This window comes from Apus apus, chromosome 12, assembly GCF_020740795.1.
Source record: "Apus apus isolate bApuApu2 chromosome 12, bApuApu2.pri.cur, whole genome shotgun sequence".
Taxonomy (NCBI): Eukaryota; Metazoa; Chordata; class Aves; order Apodiformes; family Apodidae; genus Apus; species Apus apus.
In genome coordinates, this window is record NC_067293.1 from 3,754,013 (window position 1) to 3,774,950 (window position 20,938).

General features: G+C 46.8%; 1 protein-coding gene across 4 annotated transcripts in view; it reads right to left on the minus strand.

Moving 5' to 3' along the window:
- Positions 1–20,938, minus strand: part of PLS3 (plastin 3) — a 51,139-nt gene that overhangs the window by 15,423 nt on the left and 14,778 nt on the right. For 2 of the 4 annotated variants that reach the window (XM_051630585.1, XM_051630584.1), the window contains exons 1-2: positions 17,945–18,067; positions 6,484–6,562 (exon numbers count right to left, since the gene is read on the minus strand). In XM_051630585.1, the coding sequence (XP_051486545.1) occupies positions 6,484–6,562; positions 17,945–18,052 (187 nt within the window). In that variant the 5' untranslated portion in view covers positions 18,053–18,067. Of the gene's footprint in view, positions 1–6,483; positions 6,563–17,944; positions 18,068–20,938 lie in introns of those variants that run through there. The other 2 variants (XM_051630587.1, XM_051630586.1) reach the window with 1 other exon arrangement.

The following is a 20,938-nucleotide window of genomic DNA, read 5'->3' on the forward strand; positions in this document are numbered from 1 at the left end:
CCCAGCCCCTTTGGGGACATCATCACACCTATGGATTACACAGGGCAAATCCAGGAGCCTCAGGCTAACCATGATGTGCAGCCAGTGCTGTTCACAGCAAGATATCAAGCTTGTTGTTCAAGCTGGTATCCAGACTTGGGCAGAGTTGGGTCCACAAGAAGCCAGAGCATTTGAAGCAGATTCATATCCCAAGACATAAGCAGGATTCTCCAGCATATCTGGAGACAGGGATTCAGAGCATGTTGTGCTGTTCCTGGCTGTTGATGTTGGAATCCCTTTGCTGCAGGCAGGTGATACAGATAGCTCAGGGAAGTCAAATCAGTGCCTGAGTTGTCATGTCATCCTCCCTATGCCTGGGGCAATGAGGAGATACCAGTCCTGGATTACTGCTGCTGCTGGGGAACACCTGGACGGGCTGAGGATGTGGAGATTTTGGCAGTCTCCTACGATCATCAAGCACAGGCTCTGCAAAGTCAGCACAGTGCCTGTACTGAAGACATCAGCCAGGGCCTGTAAGGCTAAGTGAAAGCAGTCTCTATATTTAAGCACGGTACTACCTCTTCCCCCAGCTCCAGAGCTCCGGGTGCTGTGCTGGGTCACTGCCCAGTGCAGCTCACCACCACCAGCTCCCAAAATCACACAATGCTGCAAAAAAATCACACAGTGCTGCCAGGCACCCAGCCCCACTCCGCCTGGCCCAATCACCCTCCTGCCCATATCCCCTACATAAGAATTTATAAGGCAGCAGTCTCTCTCTAAGGCCATAGAGTTAAATTCCATTCAAACAGCAGCTTCTGCTGCCCAGTCACCCTCCCAGTCTGCAGGCTGCTGCCAGCTCCCCAGGCTGCCCCATGGAAGAGCTGCACCAGCCCCAGGAATTGGTTTGGATCAAGAGGGAATCCCCCACCACAGCCACTGGGCTCACTCTGCTTGGACGAACTTTCCAGAATGAAAGAAAACAATCAGGATAGATCTAAAGCCTTTGTTCTCTTTTCTTTTTCTTTTTTTAGAAATTTTTTAAAGTCAATTTACTTTTAATGAGGTGTCAGTGGTGGTTTTTAGGTTTTTATTTCACAGCAATGTTCCAGCAAGCAGCAAGTCCTCACCACCACTCCAACCTTCCTCGATTTGCAGATCCATATGGGATTTTAAAATAGTTTTTGTAAGCTAGCAAGAAAATGAAATTCAAATGTTTAGTGGCAAACATCCAGAGTAGCACAGAGCAAACCTGTGTTCCCACTCCTCCACCTCAGTCCCTAGGTCTCAAACTGAAGAGCAGCAATTCCAGTGGATTAATAAATACATTAAATTACTTTATGAAATGTCAGTGTTTACAATGATGCTGATGAAATAAAGTGGTTTGGGCTAATGATTAATGATAGCAACAGGCTGCTGCCCGGCCTTTAATTTTAGAATTTTATTCCAAAAAAATATAAGCTTACAAAGGCAAGCTTTATTAAAAATTCCAGCTTGAGATGTCACCAGCTAACTATTTCCCCTCTAGATAAATCACAGCTTCTTCCATTACAGTTTCCGTAATACTAAATCTAACTCTATAATATGCATCTTTTCTCTCCCTTACAGTCAAATGCTGTCAAATTGAGCAGGTAAAGCCAGAAACACCTGCTCATCCCTTCTTCCAATCAATCCACCACCTCAGAAGCTAAGTTTTACATCTACCCAAACATTAGCAGGCAAAGGACAGGTAAAAATAAGGCTTCAAAATACATATGGTATCCTTGGTAGTATCACGGGTGTGATTTGGATGGTAATTGTTTTCCTCTTGACATGTCTAGCTTAAGCATTCCAAAGTGCTTCTGAACCAGGCTTTCATGTTCCATGTCTGAGCCTATTCAGAAGTGAAAGGGAAAAATCACAATATATGGTGTTTCATGAGGCAAAGCCTGCTGGGTTACACAGCAGGGAATCAAGCTCCAAAGTCCCCATCTCTAATACACAGGAGTGAAGCACAGGTAAAAGGATGTTTAAACCTGTTTACAGCTCAGTTCTACATGCAAAGCCCTCCATGTCTTTTAAGGGTACAATCTAGTTCAAGGAATTAATCTCCAGCTTTACATTTATATTGGTTTGCTTGCAGAACAGAAACAGTAGCTTAAAAACACTGATTGAAATGCAGCTGCAGATGTAGCCCAGGCCATGGTCTGGTCCATCCACACTTGCTCAGCAGACCTCAGTCTCAGCCTGAAGGCATCAAACCAGACATCAGGAATTTACTGCAATTAACATCTGCCCATTTTCAGGGTTTCATTCACCCCTGCAAAGCAGCATCTTCCCAGTCCTCCAGGTGTGCCTAGTTCAAAGCAGATTTACTTACTTACGCTCACTGGAAAAAAAATAAATATAAACTAGCAGCCCTGCAGCATGAAGAGCCACCAGCAACACACTCAGGTATGAGCACAGGCAACTGGGGAGCACCAGGAAAGATGCTGCCCACCAGGAGAGGCTGCTCACCCCTGGCTCAGCACCTGCACTGGGCTTGGACAGGCAGCACGTAACCAAAGGTGAAGGACGCACACTGCTGAGTAAAGTACCTTAACTCACTCAAAACCCTTGAGTCTCAGGATCTAAGTTCTTCCAAACTCTTAACAACATCCCAAACACCTGTTTGAAAGAGTTACTCTTCCATAGTATCCTGGGGAAAAAAATTAACCACTGATTTACTTAATAGATTAAAAGGGTATCTATAACTCAAACACTTTAGGAGCGGGATTTACAACCAAGGCAAGGTCTGGCTGTTGGTTCAATTTCATGACCCCACACCTTGTTACTGGTTTTTCAGTAAAGGTGCTCTCATTTCAAGTTTTAGCTTCTTGGCCACAGAAGTGCAGATTTAAGTTGAAGCCTGGTGGATGTACTAGCCCTTGGTTTTGTCTTGGTAGCAGAGAAGAGCAACATTAACTAGTGATTGACTATGTGGTAAAATATGGAACCATTCCTCTATTAACATTTCAAAACATCCTTAGCCCTGTAAACATGATACATAGGCCTGAGACCCCTGTCCCACAGGGCCACTGCTTCCCTTCCTACACTCTTTTTCCTCTGGTATCACAGACAAATGTACAAAGTAACAGAATAAAACATAACAACAACAAAAAGAAAGCAGCCATCTTTGTAGCACCAGCAAGTTCCATAATTATTTCCAGCCTTACTGCAGGCCCACCATATGGTGCCTTGCTGGACGCCCTGCAACAGGGCCAGACTTCAGTCAGAAGGTGGTCTAAAATCCCTCTCTGACAAAATCTAAAATAGCATCCAACAGCTGAAGAGGCAGTTGAAATAGAAGCTATCCCGAATGAGACCCTTCAGCCTACGGCCCAGAATTCCTAACGGAAGAAAGCAAAATTGTTTTAACAGACAAGCTCTTCATTATAATCTGCCTGATGGAAAGGAAACTACAGCACATCTGAAAGTTTCCTATTTCTACTGAAAGATGCATGCATGCCAGGCTGCCTGACCTGGGAAAGGTCACTGCAGGGATGTGCAGCACCATCTCCTGCCCATACGCAGGTGGTGCAGCGAAGCTCCACCAAACACAACCCAAAAGCTGCCTCAAGCTCTGGCTCAGCTTCCTCCAGACAAGTACTTAAAATAGCTTAAATAACAGGATGCAAGAGGGGAAAGTAACCCACACGTTTCCTTTTAAGGATATATGTTCAGCAGGCCACACTCTGGCGGGATCACAGATGCCTATTTGCCTGAAGCTCGCTTTTCAGAGCATTGTTTTACCACCCTGCAGCACCGAACAAAGTGTTCAGCTGGGTTATGATTTTTAAAGTACTTCATGTTACCAGAAAAGATGCTTATCTCTGCTACCAGAAGCAGGGAGAAGGAAGACAAATAAACAGAGCAAGTCGACATATCTTGTTCTGCCATGCCTCCTCTGCGCAGTGCTGCTGTTTGGCCAAGTACATCCATAGTCACACCTGTTCTACAGAACAAATCCAGAGAAAGCTGAGATTTGAAGCAACCTAGTCTTCTTCTGCAGGTCATTCCAAGCCTGGACAGTTCTTATGCCCCACTTAATTACTTATTTCAGATGTTAAAAGGCTTTTTTTCCCCACTCCTGTTTATCACTTGGATCCATTCCAATACAAATACCTGGTTGTAGGATGCTGGGAGCTGCTTGTCTGAGCTGTAACTGACTTTAGTGCTAACCTTAAGCCCACTGACTGCTTCTAGTAAGCAGCAGGTAGCTGTGGGGATCTTGCCTTTTGCTGGCTGCCAGAGAACAGCACACCAGCTGCATGGGAGAGAGGGAACACCTTCTGGTGGTGTGGAAGGCAAGTGGAGGCAGAGTACTCAGTAACACACCTCACCGCCTTCTAGCAGCCCCAGATGTCTCAATCTGGTCCAGCTGCATACAGAAAAGCTGATCAAACACACACCTTTAAAGTACTATCAACCTACACATCCAGAGCAGCAACATGCCCCACGCTGGAGTGACAGCAGTCACACAGCTGTCACAGTGACAGCAGGGCTCCAGGAAACCCACTCAGCCCTGCACTGGAGCAGCGCATGTCTTGGTGAACAGAAACCACCTCATGAAGACACTTTCTCCTCACTACATCTCCTTTCTAACTTCCTAGAAGCCAACCAGCTGAGCTTTGCTGTAATTCTGCTTCTCAGCTGTGCTCCAAGTTTTCCAGGTAGCTGGGAGATGAGAGAAAGGCTTCATTTTAAATAGCAGCCTTAGTCCAACTTTTCTTCACGTGTACTAGAGACGGCATTACAAGACTAAGAGTGAAAGTCAGTCACTCAATTAGCAACAAGTTCTATATCCCAGGGCAAATACAGCTCCTGTAGGCAAGAATAAAAGGAATGACAGCACCAAAGACACACCTGACAGGCATGTCCCACAGCAGTGTTTGCAGATTGTATCATACCTAAAGCACACAAAACAGAGGCAGATGAAAATGACTAGCAGATGCCATCTCCCCTGTGGGTATGTCCAGGCTAATCATCACATTTCTCCATAATACCTAAGTTTTGACACTGCTTTTATAACTTAAAACCAAACAGGGGTGCACCAGTTTCCTAAAACAAACCAAGATTTGACTTGGGTTTCTCCATGTTTCCAGTGCAAAGGCAGCCAGCCAAACTACTCTCAATAACTTCTCCACACACTAATGACAAAAAGCCACCACATTCCAGCCAAGTTAATAATTTTAAGTTTATCCAAGGACAGAATGGGCTGCCTGCATCCCAGCCTTAATAAGGTTTGCACCCAGAGGCACATTAAGCAGCAAGACACATGATGGTCACTCGTCTCCCTCTACAGCATCTTACTTCCACTTGCTAGAAAAGTCTCAGGAAGAGTAAGACAGGAGAGGGAACTGCCTAAAATGCAACTTGCTTTGAGTCCCACCAGGGAATACTGCTCCATGAAAATCACTTGTCTTTGAAATTCATATTTGTCTCAGACGACTGCAAATCTCGAGCAAGCGAAAGTGTTAACAGCCACTCTGCTCTAGAGGGCAGTTTACACCATCCCAATGTGAGGCAACTCCCAGTGTGTATTTATACCCAGTGCACAAGCAATGCCAATGTCCAGTTAGGAAAAAACACTGGCTCTGAGCACTTGTGCAACTCATTCCCACCCAGTGCCAGTCCCGGGTGTGGTTCCCCAGCTGCACACACTGATCTCAGCCCACAGTGCTGCAGTCCAGCTCCCATCCTGCCCCTCCCTGGCATTTCTCCGATCCTCCAGTAGCCATATCAGGAAACTAAATCAGCAAAAAACCCAGTTTTCTCCATGATGTCAGTTTTCTGCCCATTTCTGCTTCCCAAAGCAGCTTGCCAGAGCTGCAATGCCAGAGCAGGGGGAAAGCTTGAAGGCAGGTGGAGCAGCTTGGGGTATGCAACCCCCCGGACATTCCAAGCTGTTAGGAAGGTGAGATCCAGAGAGGAAATAGAGCCACCAGAGGGCAATGCACACGTACTGCAGCCACAAAGCATTTTATCATCACCACAAGTTGCACCATAATGGCCGGGTAAACAGACACTAATCAGGCTTTGCCTACAAGCACACCAAACACCAAAGGCGTTTCAAACGCACCCGCACAAACCAGAAGCGTAGCACCTACACATCTGCACAGCTCAGCCAATCTGCCCAAACCAACACCACCAGAACCAAGCACTGTGCGAGCCCTGAAGTGCTGCCTGGGCCACAGTATGTGCAATACCTGTTTGGATATTTCTTCTACCATCAGGAAACAACAAAGCCCACCCTGGAGCAACAGGGCAAGGTTGTCTGCCAAGTGCTCACAGACAGCCAGACTGCTCGTGTCCCTTCCTTTGTGCTCCTTGGCTAAAAGTGACGCTCCAGAAGCAACAAGGCTGCCAAGGGACTCCTTGGCATGAACATCACAAGATTCTGCTGGCACTGCTGCTTACAGGGGTGGAATGAAGCCATTTCAAGTGTACAGCAGACAGGAGCAAGGTGCCCTCCTCACTGTAACTCACCAACTTTGGCAAAGGCCTCCTTGAGTTCCTCCAGCTCATCTTTGGAGATTTGCATGGTGTTGGCCATCTCATGAATTACCTAAAGAGAGAAAAAGGACAGTGTGTGAAAATAGACACCTTTCAAATGCATGCAGTTTTGAACAGCAATACAGAAACAATCACTACCAAGGTCACTACAGCTCTTGAAGCCACGTTTATCTTTCCACTAAGAAAACAGATGTGTGAAACTCCAAGTGGGAAATGCCCTCCTTAACAAGTAAAAAAATCCCATTAGCCTTGTTAATATTTAGCTCTGTGTATTTATTTTATGGGCTATGCTGTTCTGCACACATTAAGGTACCTGCTGCTACCAGTGTGTTCTGTAGGTCAGAAAAGCTCACATCTCCAGGGATTTTCAACTACTTTGACTGAGATCAGAATCCAGAGGTAAAAAAATTAACGCAAGAGATACTGAATGCTGTCTGCCCATCCCTTGAGAGCACACAGCCTCCAAATCCAAATAATAAAGATTCTGAACTGTACCTGGTAAAGGTCTTTTTGCACAAAGGAGTATACCTGATATTGTTTGCAAAAAGGAAATAGTCTGATTATCTGCAAGAAAACTATTTGAATACACACCTGCTTATTTCCAGAGTCAGCCTCACAATAAACCATGCAAGCAACAGGCTGTTTGTACTGCCACTGATCCCCTCCACCCTCCTGAGCAAGGCACAGCAGGAACACTGCAAGCCAGCGTGGAACAGCAGGCATCAGCTACACTCAGACCCTGAGCATGCAGAAACTCTCCTTTGATCAGATCTGCCTGGTGTTCAAGAAACCGAGAGGATGAAACACACTGTTCCTGCACCCATCTGCTCTAATACTCCTTTCCAAGCACTGATTAGGTGCTGCTCAACCAGCCTGGACAGGAGGTATCACTGTATGGATGGGAAAAGGCCAGTGACGTGCCCACAGCCCCTTCCCATGACATTAGTGACAGCAGCAGCAGATGCTCTGTTGGCACTTCTGCCAATATGACCAAGAGAGATCAGTGTCTGCTGGAACAATGCAAAAAGGGCAACCCCTGTGCATGAAGCTCTTGGAGTGAGTCCAGAGAAGGGCCACGAAGATGATGCAAGGGCTGGGGCACCTCTCCTTCGAAGACAGGCTGAGAGAGTTGGGGCTGTTCAGCCTCAAGAAGAGAAGGATCCAGGGAGACCCCATAGTGGCCTTCCAGTGCCTGAAGGGGCTACAGGAAAGCTGAGGAGTAACTTCTTACAAGGTCTTGTAGTGAGAGGACAAGGGTAATGGTTTTAAGGTGGAAGAAGGGAGATTTAGGTTAGACATCAGGAAGACATTCTTCACTGTGAGGGTGGTGAGACCCTGGCACAGGTTGCCCAGGGAGGCTGTGGATGCCCCATCCCTGGAAGTGTTGAAGACCAGGTTGGATGGGGCTCTGAGCAACCTGATCTAGTGGCAGTTGTCCCTGCCCACACAGAGGGTGTGGAACTAGCTGATCTTTAAGATCCCTTCCAGCCCAAACCATTCGGTTATTCTGTGAACCAAAAGGTAGGCACTGATAAGCACATTCTAGCACACATGCTGGCTCTAGTCAGGAGTCTTTAAAAAAGGAGATCTGGGCAGGCTCAGTGCAACTTCAAATGAGATTTGCATCCCAAGGTTTTCCAGCTCCAACTTTTTTAGCTCCAATCACTGCAAGTTGAGAAATAAAAGGTTCCTCCTCTGCCTATGGGAACCGACAGAGCTGTCTCTGTAAGGAAAAGGATGAGAGGTGAATTCAGGTTTACAGACTGTCAGAAGGCAGGATGCTGAATGGGCTGGCTCACTGCTCAAGAGACAAGAGGCTCAGGTTCACAAATGCCTGTGCTCTGATTAGCAAACCTCTTTTGTCTGAGTCTCCCAACTGCCTTCACAAGCACTTGTTAGCTTCAGAATTCAAGTTTGCCTGTAGCTGTGAAGATTCTTTTTCTGTAACACTTCACTCAGTCTGGAAAGAACGAAGTCATTAGAGATGAGAGGATGGGCAAGTGTGGCAGCCTGGGAAAGCAGCTCAGACAGGTGCTAGCAGCAGAGAAAGTCAACAAAAAGTTGCATCACTGCAGAGACATGAAGGAAAGCACATCAGACCCCGCCTCCCAGCACCTGCAGAGCTGCCAGTGGACAAGACAGTATGTTGAACTGTCAGTAAAAGACACCAACAGCAAGACAGCCAACTTAATTGTTTGGCTTCTGGTGCAAGAGTGGGGCAGGGAGAGGAACTGCAGTGAAGATGCATCAGACTGCCAGAAAAAAAAAGTAAAAAGCACCACAGTAATATTTTTATACAAGTTTTATACAAGTTAGGCTAGCTGACCAAGAACATGCTAACATGCAGGTCCTTGCAAGATGCAGGAATGCTGTGTGCAGTGCTGTCAGCCTTGCTGGATGCCCAGCCTGGGACCTACCCTATTCCTGAAGCAGCCCCTGCCCTGCAGCCCTCCCACAGCTGTCCTGGCCTTAGCACCACCAAAACCTGCCTGTTATTTCCAGGGGATAAAGTAGTTGCTCAGCAAGAAAGTCAGCTCTGAGCAAGGTTGGTGCATGCTACAGGAGGTGGATTTCACAACTGGCAGAAACACTTGGGGAACACTATGGAGAACTGGTTTTTGCTTTGCAGAAGGTGGCATGATCTGCCAGGAAGGGGAGGCTGAGCTAAAAGTTCAGCCAAACCTCCTTCACAAGTTCTGCGTTCTTCCTAATCCTCATTTGCACCAATTCATCTTCAAAGGTGAAGATTTCCCTTAAAAAGGGATTTCCAAAAGCATCATTTATCTAACCACTTCACTGGAATTTAGTTTGCTGCTGACTATCTCCAGCATCTTTAACACCAAAACAAGCAGGGAACACCAACGTAAGCCAAGAGCTTTTAAAAAATCTACTCAATGTTTGACTTTATCAGGGAAATATCATGCTCTGGACATGCTCTGCAGTTGTTTGTGTGGGTCTTCACTTAAAAATAATTTCCCTTCCAGCCCCTATGCTGTTCAGCTTATTCAGTAAGTCTATAAAACAGGTTCAGCTACAGTTGTCACATTGCTTCTTCCTTTTTTGTTTCTCTGCTTGATAGAAGAGAGGGAGAATTTGAACCAACAGGTAAAAAGCAGACACCTGACCTTGTTGTAGCTGTCTGGAAAGGGGAACCTATTATGATATAACAAAACAGCATATGAAAAGGTTAGTGGGCTGCAAAGTTACAAGGTGACGGGCTGCTGGGCAATTTTACTGCCTTTCTGCAACACCAACACTGGCACACTGGGCTGGGGGCAGGGGAAGCTTCTCAGTTTTTTGTTGTGTGGGATTTTTTTATTTGTTTGTTTTTAATAGCTGGGTCTAGGGCATTCAGAATGGTGCTTTTCATTCAGTTGCTTTTTTAAACAAGAGGCTTTGTCTTCACGGACATAAAAAGCCCTTTTATCACACTGGCAGAGGGATCACACATCAGCTGCCTGACACGAAGCCCTGTGGGGACACAGCACCATCACGCCTCACCACCTCACGTTCACTTCTACCTCCAGCAAAGTCCCTGCCAGGGCACGCAATGACAGCCAGAGACAAACTGCCATTTAATGACCCATTTTAGAGGGAGGAAGAGAGAACGAGGGGGAAAGAGGAGATAGTGATCCCACACACTCATTTACACCCTGGTGATAGATGGTCCTTCAGTGAATGCACACATGAACCACGTATAAGGAGGCAATTCCTGCTCCAGCTTCCTTTTACTCCAGCCTTCATCCCTCACTCCATGGAAAAAAAAGCAAAGGCAGCTCTGTAACACACAGATGCTCAAAAGCAGCTTCACAGAAGAGTGGCTGGCAGACAGTGCAGCCCGTTTCTGCTCTCTAAACGACTTCACTTGCTGCTGCAGATCAGAGCTGCTTTAAGTACATCTCAGCTTTTCAGACACCAACTCCCCTCCCAGAGAGGGGGTGTATAAAGTTTCTATGCAAACAAGTTTTATACCTTCTAAACACGCTGCAGTCACTGAATCGGGGGGTTGGTTTATTTGCTGTCCAGACAGAACTGCAATAGAGGCAGGTCACACCAAGCTGCCCCAGACCCGTGTGTTTTCACAGCTGTGAGCCACCTGGAGACACACCATTCCAGAGGGGACATCCGAGGGATGCCTGTGCTGCAGCACTCAGAACTTCCAGCACAACTGCCAGAAGCTAAGCAGGACATTTTGGATGGATTAACTGCTCAGACAAGTAACTTAAAAACACTCAAGACCAGAGAAAAAGTCACAAAGTCTCTTCCCCAAGAGCAGAAGCCCTGGGAGCAGCATCCTGCAGAGAAGATGGGTGGAAAAAGGGGCAGAAAGGAAGGGGAAAGGAGCATTCAGGCATTTGCACATCTCCTTGAAAGATGGAGGAATAATTCAATTTTGAAAGCCCACAGCAAACCAAATATTTCCCAACAGCCACTTGAACACTTCCAACAGAAACAGAGCTGGAATTTGTTGCTGATCCAAATGAAAGAATTTGCTTTCTTAGCAGCTCCCTGTTAGTTTGAAAACTGAGCTGCTCTGTCCCTCCCAGACCCGCCCTGTTTTAATATCTCTACAACTGACTGATTAACAGCATCGATTTGTTTACTCAAACAGGCAAATTCAGAGACACATTAAAAGTGTCAACAAAAAGGTATTAATGTGTCCTTTTTCCATCCAATTAAAAAAAAAGACCAAGATAGGCCTAGTCTGGAGCAGTGACTCACCCTGTACGTGTTCCCCTTTCCACAGGAACCTGTGGTTTTGCTGCTTTTTCATGACAAAGGCTCCAGACATGAGAAGGCAAGTCCGTCAGCATTAGCTAATTAAAAATACTTCAAAACCCACGTCTCTGACCACTAACCCAGGATGGATCAGTGTTGCTTTAGGAATAAAGAGCTGGACAACCAGGCACTCAGGTACCCTGCAAGCCATGGCAAGTGCCAGAGCCCAAGGGCTTGCAGCCACCTCACTAATTTGGAGCTAATTTGGAGGGAATCCTGGTGATTATGCTGACGTAGGATCCAGTCCCCAGACTTCCTGTGGCTCACCCCATCCTCCTCTTCCTCCCTGTTCTGCAGAGCTTGGCCACACCATTCTCACCCACACTCCCCTGCTTCCTTTGCCCCTTTCACACCCCCGGCTCCTTTTCACAAGAAATGTGAATCTTGCAAACCACTAAGTCCTTTCCAGCCCTCTGTTGCAAGGGCCTCTCCCCCACTGCCACACAGACCCCTCCACAGGGCCAGCAGCATTGTGACCATCCCTGCATGGCTGTGCAAGCTCCAGAGGTGCTGGGCAGCCCGGGGCAGCCACTCTGCTCAAGGCAAAACAGAGAGGGAAGGAAGCCAGCAAGGGCTCAAAGCCTGAGTTTTCTTTGCATCCCTTCCCAGGTGACTGGGATGCTGGAATCTGCACGGATCTCCTGATACTGCAGGAACCCTCCTCCAGAAACATCAGCCAGCCCTGTCCTCATGCTGCATTTGGAAATGCTTGTGAGCAGGAGAGGGCACACATACCCCTCCACACTCCATCACTGGGCACATCCAGTTGCTCTCCTGGCTCCTTCTTCTGGTTCAAAAACTTTGGGTTTTTACAGATAATGTCTTTAAACTTCACAGAACCAGGAGAAACTGAAAGCTTACAGTGCACAGACAGGAGTCCACCAAGATAAATACTTACTGCCACTTTGGGGGTAGACAGGGAAGTTTAGGGATTGATGGCCTGTAAATGAAAACCTAGCACACACTCCATCCTCTCCTGATCATAATCAGTTTGTGTTTTAAACAATGTTTTGTTCATCCAGTTCCTCCAAGACAGCACCCACTTATTACATGTGGTTATTAACAAACACCAGGCTGCCGGAAGCACATAAACTTCAATTTGACAGTTATCTCCCATACAGGCAGTGGTCAGAGGCCCAGACTGAAACCAGACCTTCACCACACTTTTGTCTTTCCACACAGAGATAGTGCCATCCTCATAAGAGCAGAGACTGCACTGCTGGGGTGTCCAACACCTTGCCAGCAGTGTGACACTGCTACAAACCACTTTCCCCCAGAAATGACTTTGCTGCTGCTCTTTGCATGAGCACAGCACTCAGGCATGCAAAACCCAGATGTGTTCTTGCTGACTCAAGTGTTCCCCTGCCTCGGGAGGAAAGAGGTATGAGAAGCTTTGAGCAGGTATTTCTTTGCAGTGCCAGACTTGGTCAAGTAGCTGCATCTCTAATCTGTGGCTCTTCCCTTCAACCAATCTTTCCCAGCCCCGTGCATGTTGGACTCAACAATGTCTGCAATGCTTTACCTGTTGAACAGCACTGGGCTGTAATGCCAGCAAAGCAATCACCCAAATCCAGCTTTATTTCACTCTTAATCCAGCTTTCCTTGTCTATGCACAGCACCAAACCACTCACTTCAGAAGGCCAATGACCAACTACACACAAATGGAATGTGAATACTGAATTACTAGAAGATTGTCTTGATGTTTGAATTGTCTACCTCCTACCTACCAATTCTCCAGCTTCCTCAAGCTGCTGCCTTTACACACAGTACGCCCTTTCCACAATTAATGTACACTTTGACTTGTCCATACACCAGCCCCCCAGCGGTCATACAGCCACCTGCTGCATCACAGGGAAAGGCCACAGGACTGCAGACAGCAGTTCCCACTGCCCAGGCACCTTACAGCTCACTCCTTCCCAATCCCATATAGAGATTACCTCCAGCTGCTGTTTCTGAAGCATCACTAAATCAGCAGAAGTCCCATGAGTGGGTTTTTTTTTTTATACACTTTCAAATCCCTGATACTGTCATGCTGGGAAAAACAGTCTCCCTGCTATGCTTATTTTCACCTGGGAACAGACTGTGAGACTTTGCCACTGTTGTTACACAACTCACCCCTGCTGCAGAGGAAAAATCTGTCAAATCCATCAGAAGCAGAGACACATGCTGGATTTAGTGACTACACTTGGCTTGCTGGTGGCTCTCTCCGGATTTGGAGGCATGTCTCCATGGGATATCCAACTCTGGAAAAGCATTTTCCTCCAGCAGGCCCAGGTTAATAACCCAGTTTCTCCTAGCTAGACCTGGGTAGAATGATGCCAAACGTTGGGGGCTTTTTTGAGCAGTGTTTGGGTAGATGCCCAGCTGGGATCTGGGCTGCACTGAGGCAAGGTCTCTCCAACAAGCCAGTTTTCCTATCCCTTCTGCTGAGATTTTAACTGCTTCCCCAACATGCATGGACAGCCTGGATAACCTGATCCTTCACTTTCTGCATGCTGGTCAAAGTGTTTTTTCTCTCTTCAAGACAGAAGGAGATTCTCTAGCTTTGATAATCTGAAATCCCTACAAAAAACAAGTGCTGACCCATTCACATGCCTTTGACTCCCCTGAACAGCCAAGGAGGTATTTTTGGTTGCAGCCAGGCCTGGATAATGGTCAGCATGTTCAGCACCCTGACCCAGAACCGAGCTGTAGCCAGTATCTGTGTCCACAGAAAAGCCAAAATCAGTATCAAACCCACTCACAGCATCAAGTAGGAATCACCCCTTGCTAAAAGCCCAGGAAAGCCATGTCCTTTGGGGCAGCATCCAGTGTCCTGCAAGCTGGGACATGACAAAGAAATCTGTGGAGATTTGAGAATATAAATCCCTCTGTCCCACAGATACAGAAAACAGAAATACAGCAAACAGCTGAGGATGCTCAGCCACCCATTTGTCCAAAGGCTGGAGCAGAAGTCAGAGTAACACAAATGCCTCCAATCCAGCTGCACAAGGGAGAGAAAAAAAATCTTCCCCAGTCCTCAGTGCAGTCTCCCCCAACACATCCCCACCCAGCCCTGAAGGACTATGAGCCAGAGCTGCCTCTGTTGTTGTTAAGGGGTGACAGCAATCCTGGAGCAGGGCAGATGGATGCTTGCTTACCCTCATGACCCAGCGTTTACTGTGATGAGGCTGAGCCAACAGAAAGGTAAAACTGCTCTGGGACTCAAATGGAAGGGAGAACCACAGAAAGCTTTCTGCAGAGCTACACTCTTCTCTGAAGGCTTCCGACTTGGAAGATGAGGGCCAAGGGGATTGGATGGATGGTCAAAGCAGGGGCAGTGCTGACTTTCAAGGAGGAGAGCAGCTGCCTGCTAGACCTTGCAGCTGTACTCGCACACACCCATCATGCTGCAGACACTGCAGCACCTCCTTGCTGCCTCAAATCTATTACATCTATCTACTGAGTGCTTATAATCTGTAGGGTGTAGTAGAAACCAGATAAAATGCTGCTCGAGGCACCAATGAATCAGTCCTTAAAAGCCTCTTTGCCAAATACTTCTAAATATTGCATTTTGGCACACCCCTGGTTTTAGCAGAGCAACTACTCCAGGATTAGAGCACATTTGAGCACATACCTCGCTGGATTGTTTTAACTCACTTTTGAATTTCAGTATTTTGTTCACATCAATGAAAACAAAACAGCAACATCCCCTGTTAACTAACTAGTAAGACATGAAACAGGTGATCCTTTCAAGACCTTTCAGGAAAGCAAGAGCTGAACACTCATCCTGCCTGGAACTTACAAAAGCAAGTAACATCCAGAGATAATTTAAACTTAAGTGCAAGAAGGTAGAAAAGAGGGGAGTGGGGGTGAGATGTCAGCTAATGGACTGAGAAGGCTTCATTTAAATTCCTGGCTCAGGCACAGAAAAATCATGCTAGTCTCTCAGGAAATTCTTAGGCTGATAGTAATACTTGTTCTTGCATAGTCCCTCAAATAAAGAGCAGCATTATACACTTCCTTCTGCTTATTTTGTATCATAACCATAAATGACTTCAAGAAAGGACCCATTGCAAAACTTGACATAAGGCATCCCTCGTGTTATGATGGGATGTTCAGTCACAGTAGGAAAGCCAATGGGTTCCCCACCTGCAGCAATGAGGAGGGGTGAGGATCACAAGGCTAAATCAGTGCGAATTTCCTACCCCAGAAGTGACGAGACCTGCTTGCTGAGGCCTGCAGGTTACCCTCAACATGCTTTAAGCATATGTCTTCAGATTTCCCAATATTCAGCCCAAAGGGAGCCCAGTTCCTTACAAGGCTGAACTTCAGACCTCTGCCTGTGCCCTGGCCCCCAGCAGCTGGATAAAGCCCTTCAAAGGCTGAAGGTAGTCGAGGCCACACAGCCCAGACCCATCTCCATCCCCACCCAGCACCTCCAGTCTCTGCTCTCAGGTAGTGCCCTTGCTTGGCAGGTCAAGTGACTGATACTCAATATACCAGGATAAAGCAAGAAGCCTTGCTCAGTCTGTTAAACTTCTCTCCTGCCTGGGCGGGGGAATCAACCTGATCCCTAAATTTAATCACAGTACAGTCACTGCTTATTCAATGCCAGCAAACAAGCTCCTGCAAGCCAAACACCCGGCGTGACGGTGCTGATCCCTGGCGAGCTGGACAACAGCAAGTTTCAGCAATTAATTTTGGGAGGGTAGATTTCATGCAACCCTTTAGAAGGTACAGCTGTGATTGAGCAATTTTGCAGATTGTTTTATCACTTTGAAGGTAAACAGAGCTGTCCTGAAGTGGCACAGCCAGGGCTGAAATCCTGGCAGCCCAGATGATAAACTTTATGAAAACATTCATTGACACATTTCTCTGAACAAAGAAACAAAACACTAGAAACTACAAACCATACTCTAAGTATCACAGTTATATTTCAAAAGTGTCTTAAAACCCAGGCATTTCAGTAACTGATCTTAATGGAAAGAGCTACTGATAAAAGAAGAAAAACCTTTTTCCATCTTTGCCCTGTTGGCTGTAATCTTGTTTAGAAAGGATGGAGAAAAGGGAAAGAAGTAAAAATAATTTGATTCTGAGCAAGAAAGCAATACTAGACTGCAATAAATCAGTGCCACTGCACAGCTGTCCTAGCAGCTTTTGGAAGCAGGAAAACCCCTGTAAATTCAACACCCATTTTCTCTAATGAAGATGGTACAGATTCTATCTACCCTTAACAAAAGCAGAAACATCAAAGATTAATGTGAAATGGCTGGAAGAGCAGGAGAACTGCTGTCTTTGCCAGTCAGGAGGCTGCCATGAGAGTGAAATAATGTTTATTGTAACAGGAGGGTGTTCCCCACACTTCTCTATAATTTAGCTTACTACAGGGAGGAGTGATAGAAAGCAAAAGGTAGCAGTTGCCAGTCCAGAACCAGACAGACTCTTGGATTTTGGACAAGCACCAATAATCTCTGCGAAATGCATCCTAATTAGCAGATTTCAAGGCCAGGAGCTGAGCACTAACTTCTCATTGGGTCCCTTCAAGCTGCTTTGCCTCCTCCTCCTCCCTTGGTTTAGCAGCTCAGCCAGTGCCCTATACCCTTAGGACAGATGTAATGGTTAGAGAGATGCATGCACTGTAAACAGCAGGCAACCTCATAGCTATTCTGAATTTCAGGAGGGTGTGAGAGTCCTCCAGCTGTGGAAACCACTCTTTACAGCCAGATGTTTTGCAGAATAAATTTAGGGTAGGAGTAAACTATAACTAATCAAAACCTCAGAGCAACAAAGTCAAGATAAACAACAAAGACGTGAAGAAGCTACACTATGTGTTTTACAGGTTTTCAGACATGTTAAGTCTAAGTTTTTCAGCACAAAAAATATCATTATTTCAGTTCAATACTTAGAAGTACTTGGTATACAAGTGTTTTAGCCAGTAGTGACTGCCACAGCATTTGGAGAGGGTCTACACTGGCTTTCAGCATCAAGCATTGCCTGCCTTCATCACAAACATAACAAGTAAAATAAACACCTCAGTTTGGAAACAAACTCCTGCTAGGCTATGGATGCACATGGCATCCCCACCAGAACAGCAAAGCAGCACTCAGAATCCAGCTTCTCCAAGCTAAAGACTCCAAAAAGTTAGGAATCCACCACAGCCTCTAGCCATTCTACAAAAGTACCCAGAGCTCCTCGTACTTTCTGCAAGGCAAATGTTTAAATATTTAACACTTGTACCATGAAAGTTTTAGTTCTGCTTTTCAAAAGCCTGCTGCAGACTGAGATAAGGAAAGACATGCCCCAGACTGAGATTTCTGGAAAGGTACACCCTCAGTTCTCACTGGAAGAATTAACTACTCAGTGGTGCAAAGTCAGCCCCAGCACTTGCTGCTGCTCCGTTCGCCGGCGCTGCTCAGTCAGGTGCACAGATAGATTCCAAATTTAAAATGCATTAAAACATGAAATTAATCTTCTCATTCTGCCAAGATCTATTTTCCATCATCTACTACAGCACTAGGAATCACTAGTCGTTTCGCAGAGAAAAATAAAAGCAGAACAAGTCCTTGCAGGGCAATCTCTGGCATGTGCTCGCATCCACCCAGCCAGCTCCCTGAGTAAGGAGCGATGGGGACGAGCAGCATCCCAGCCCTCAGCAGGAGACACCCGTCCTTACCTTGCCTCCTCTCCCGGGAAGGAGAATCGTTCCCTCGGCCGGCAGGAGTGTTGAAGAGTCTCCCACGCCCACGGCAGGGATGTGGACAGCCAGCATTCCTCCCACCATCCCCGCCCAGCAAATGGGAGGTCGCTTCCCCGGAGCCGCGGAAGGGATGCGGTCGCGTCGCAAAAGGATGCGTTAGGAAGGCCGAGGGACAGGCAGGGAGCTGGGAGCACCGCAGAGAGCAGAGCAGGGGTGCAGGGATCCTCTCCCAACAACTAGCTTTTGTTCTTTTATTGCTTGGCACTTGGGAACGGGAGGCAGTAAGACTTAAAGCTTTTAGGTAAGGCAACTATTTAAAACAAAATAAATGTAAGACATTCTTTCACCTTTAATGTTTTAAATTAAATGCATTTTTGTACTGTTAGCTCTCAGCTTGCCCAGCCAAACAGTGCCATGGAGCTTGTGTTTTGGTTTGTGTACTTTTTTTTATGGGTATCTTTAAAACCAGCAGCTCACAAACAGAGCAATCAGGACACAGATCTATTTAGCCTCAGTCTGCACTGAAGGAAGATGCTGCCTGCTATTTCACCCCACAATTCTGCCAAAAAAAAAAAAAGTGGTCTGAATGGGTGGTAACTGGTCAGAGCTGGTCCATATTGTAATATATTGCCTTACCTCAACAACTAATCCACATCTGCTCTAGAGGAAACACAGACAGACACACACTACAAACCAGGAAGACAAGCAACAGGAACATCATGTACTATGTTGCTGATGATGCAACGCACAGGAGCAGAATCAGTCACCAAAAAGTCTAGGTGGGATTTCCAAATGATGATCTCATGTTTCAGAAACTTCTGTTCCTCCTAAGTCCATAACATTCGAGCCCTTTTATAGCTAAAAAGAAAGGATGTGACTTACTAATAAACACAACACTTGAATTAGTGAACAACTTGAAGAACCTGTGACCATTCTAACAATTGACCAGTAGAGTCATTGGGTTTTTTGGTTGGTTGGTTGTTTTTTTAATTATGTCAGCCAGGAAAGCGAGTCATTGCCTAGTCTCATTTCTTGGGTATCACCTGAAAATTTAGCTTCTGGCTGCAAAGTTTCAAAAAAGGTATATAAAAAGAACAAAAACCAAACCAAACAAAAAACCCAACCCCAAACCCACAACCTGCCAGCTTCCTCAGGATGGTAAATATAATGGAAACCAAAATAGAGGGTTTTATGCCCAGACTGGCAGCTGCAACTTAAAAGGAAGGAAGTTGGCTTGAAAAACACTTTTTCACTCCACCAAGATCAAGCTACCTGCACATCAGATAGGGTTGAGGGGAGAGCAACTTTGATTCTGCTCTGACTTGCACTGGCAACCAGCTTCAGCACCGCTTCAGCTCCTGGGCGCAAGGAGCCCATGAGGTTGCTCAGATCCAAACCAGTGACTGCATCCAGCCTGAAAAGTCTAGGGGAAAACATGTAACAAGAATGAAGAAACTTATTTCAGGAAGCTTAGTCTCTCCAGTTTTCCCTTGAACTGTGAACACTGCACAGTGTAAATTCACCCTGTAAGGAATTTCTTTACTATGAGGGTGGTGAAGCACTGGAACAGGTTGCTGGCCTGGAGACATTCAAGGTTGGGCTTGATGGGCCTCTGAGCAACATGATTTAGTTAAAAAGGCTCCTCCTCACTGCACGGGGGGCTGGACTAGATGACCTTCAAAGGTCCTTTCCAATGCCCCACATTCTAAGATTCTAAGGTTTAGAAGTGCTGAGGCTTTGAGGTTTCACAAGTCCTGGGGAGAACATGCCAAAGCCCAGCTCCCAAACCAGGCTGTGACTTCTTCTCTGAATGGTAGAGCAGTTGCAGGAGCATTGCCTGCCTTCAGGAGAGAAAAGAAAAAGCTCCTCTCTTTGTCTCTGGCATCTTCCTGTTGCTGGGGTAGAAAAGCAGCACTTGCAGGTGTGCAGGTGGCAGATTTGCACTGCAGAGGCAGACACCTAAAAGTTGCCAGCCCATGGGATCTTCACACCTCTGCTAACTCACTTTTTCCAAGTAAGTGCAATGCATCCTCCAGGGCTGACAGCTATTCCCACACCCTCTGCAGGGAGGGGAAAGGACGTTACTCCCCACTGTATCAGTCAGCACAGATCCTCAAAGGCTCCTCTGTGAGAAGCAGCTTAACTGATGCACACACAGCACCTGTGAAATTCCCATCTTCCACATTTGCGAAGGATCAGCGACAGCCAGTTTTTCCACAGCCTTAAGAGCACGCAGTTCTCCAAATACTCCAAACCCGGTCCTGTCAGCCCAACCTGCAATTACACTCAAACCTAAAATAGCACCGTGGCAGTGCCAGCACCACTCATCTCTGTGTCATACCCCGAGACTCAGCGCGCCGGGGTGTGGTGACGGCAGGCAGCGGGTGCGCAGCTCCCCGGGCACTCCCAGCCCGCTTCCTCAAGCACAGCTGCTCACACACCGCTCCCCACACTCTTCCAAAATAGGAAGTTTTATGGTCAGGCCAGTATAGGAGTGCATTTTCCTCTTCCTCCCTCTTTAAGGAAGCCCTTAGGGAAGCACGAGATGTGCTCAGAAGTTACTCTGCTCGGGTGACATCTCTGCTACCCTGCACGGAGCATCAGGACCAAGGTTACACATAAGAAGGATCTGCAGCACTGACAGGATCCCTCCAGCCCATCATTACGCAAGGATGCATCTCCTCCCCAGCTCCAGCTGCCAAGTTTCACTGGGAGGCCACTAATACATACTTGCCCTCCAGAGGTTACTCAATGGCAGCTGTGGGAGCGGCAGCCACTGCCTTCCAGGTGATGAGGGAGCAGAGAGAGTAAAACTAGGAGTCACCTTGTTCCCTTCCTCTCACCACTAGCCTTCAAGAACAGACTCTCTGGCAAAACTCTGGGGAGGAAGGGAGCACATCCAACATACAGGCCTTCAGCTACAGTGGGCTGTGCAGCCCTACTGCTCTCCCCATTGAGTCCCACCACCCA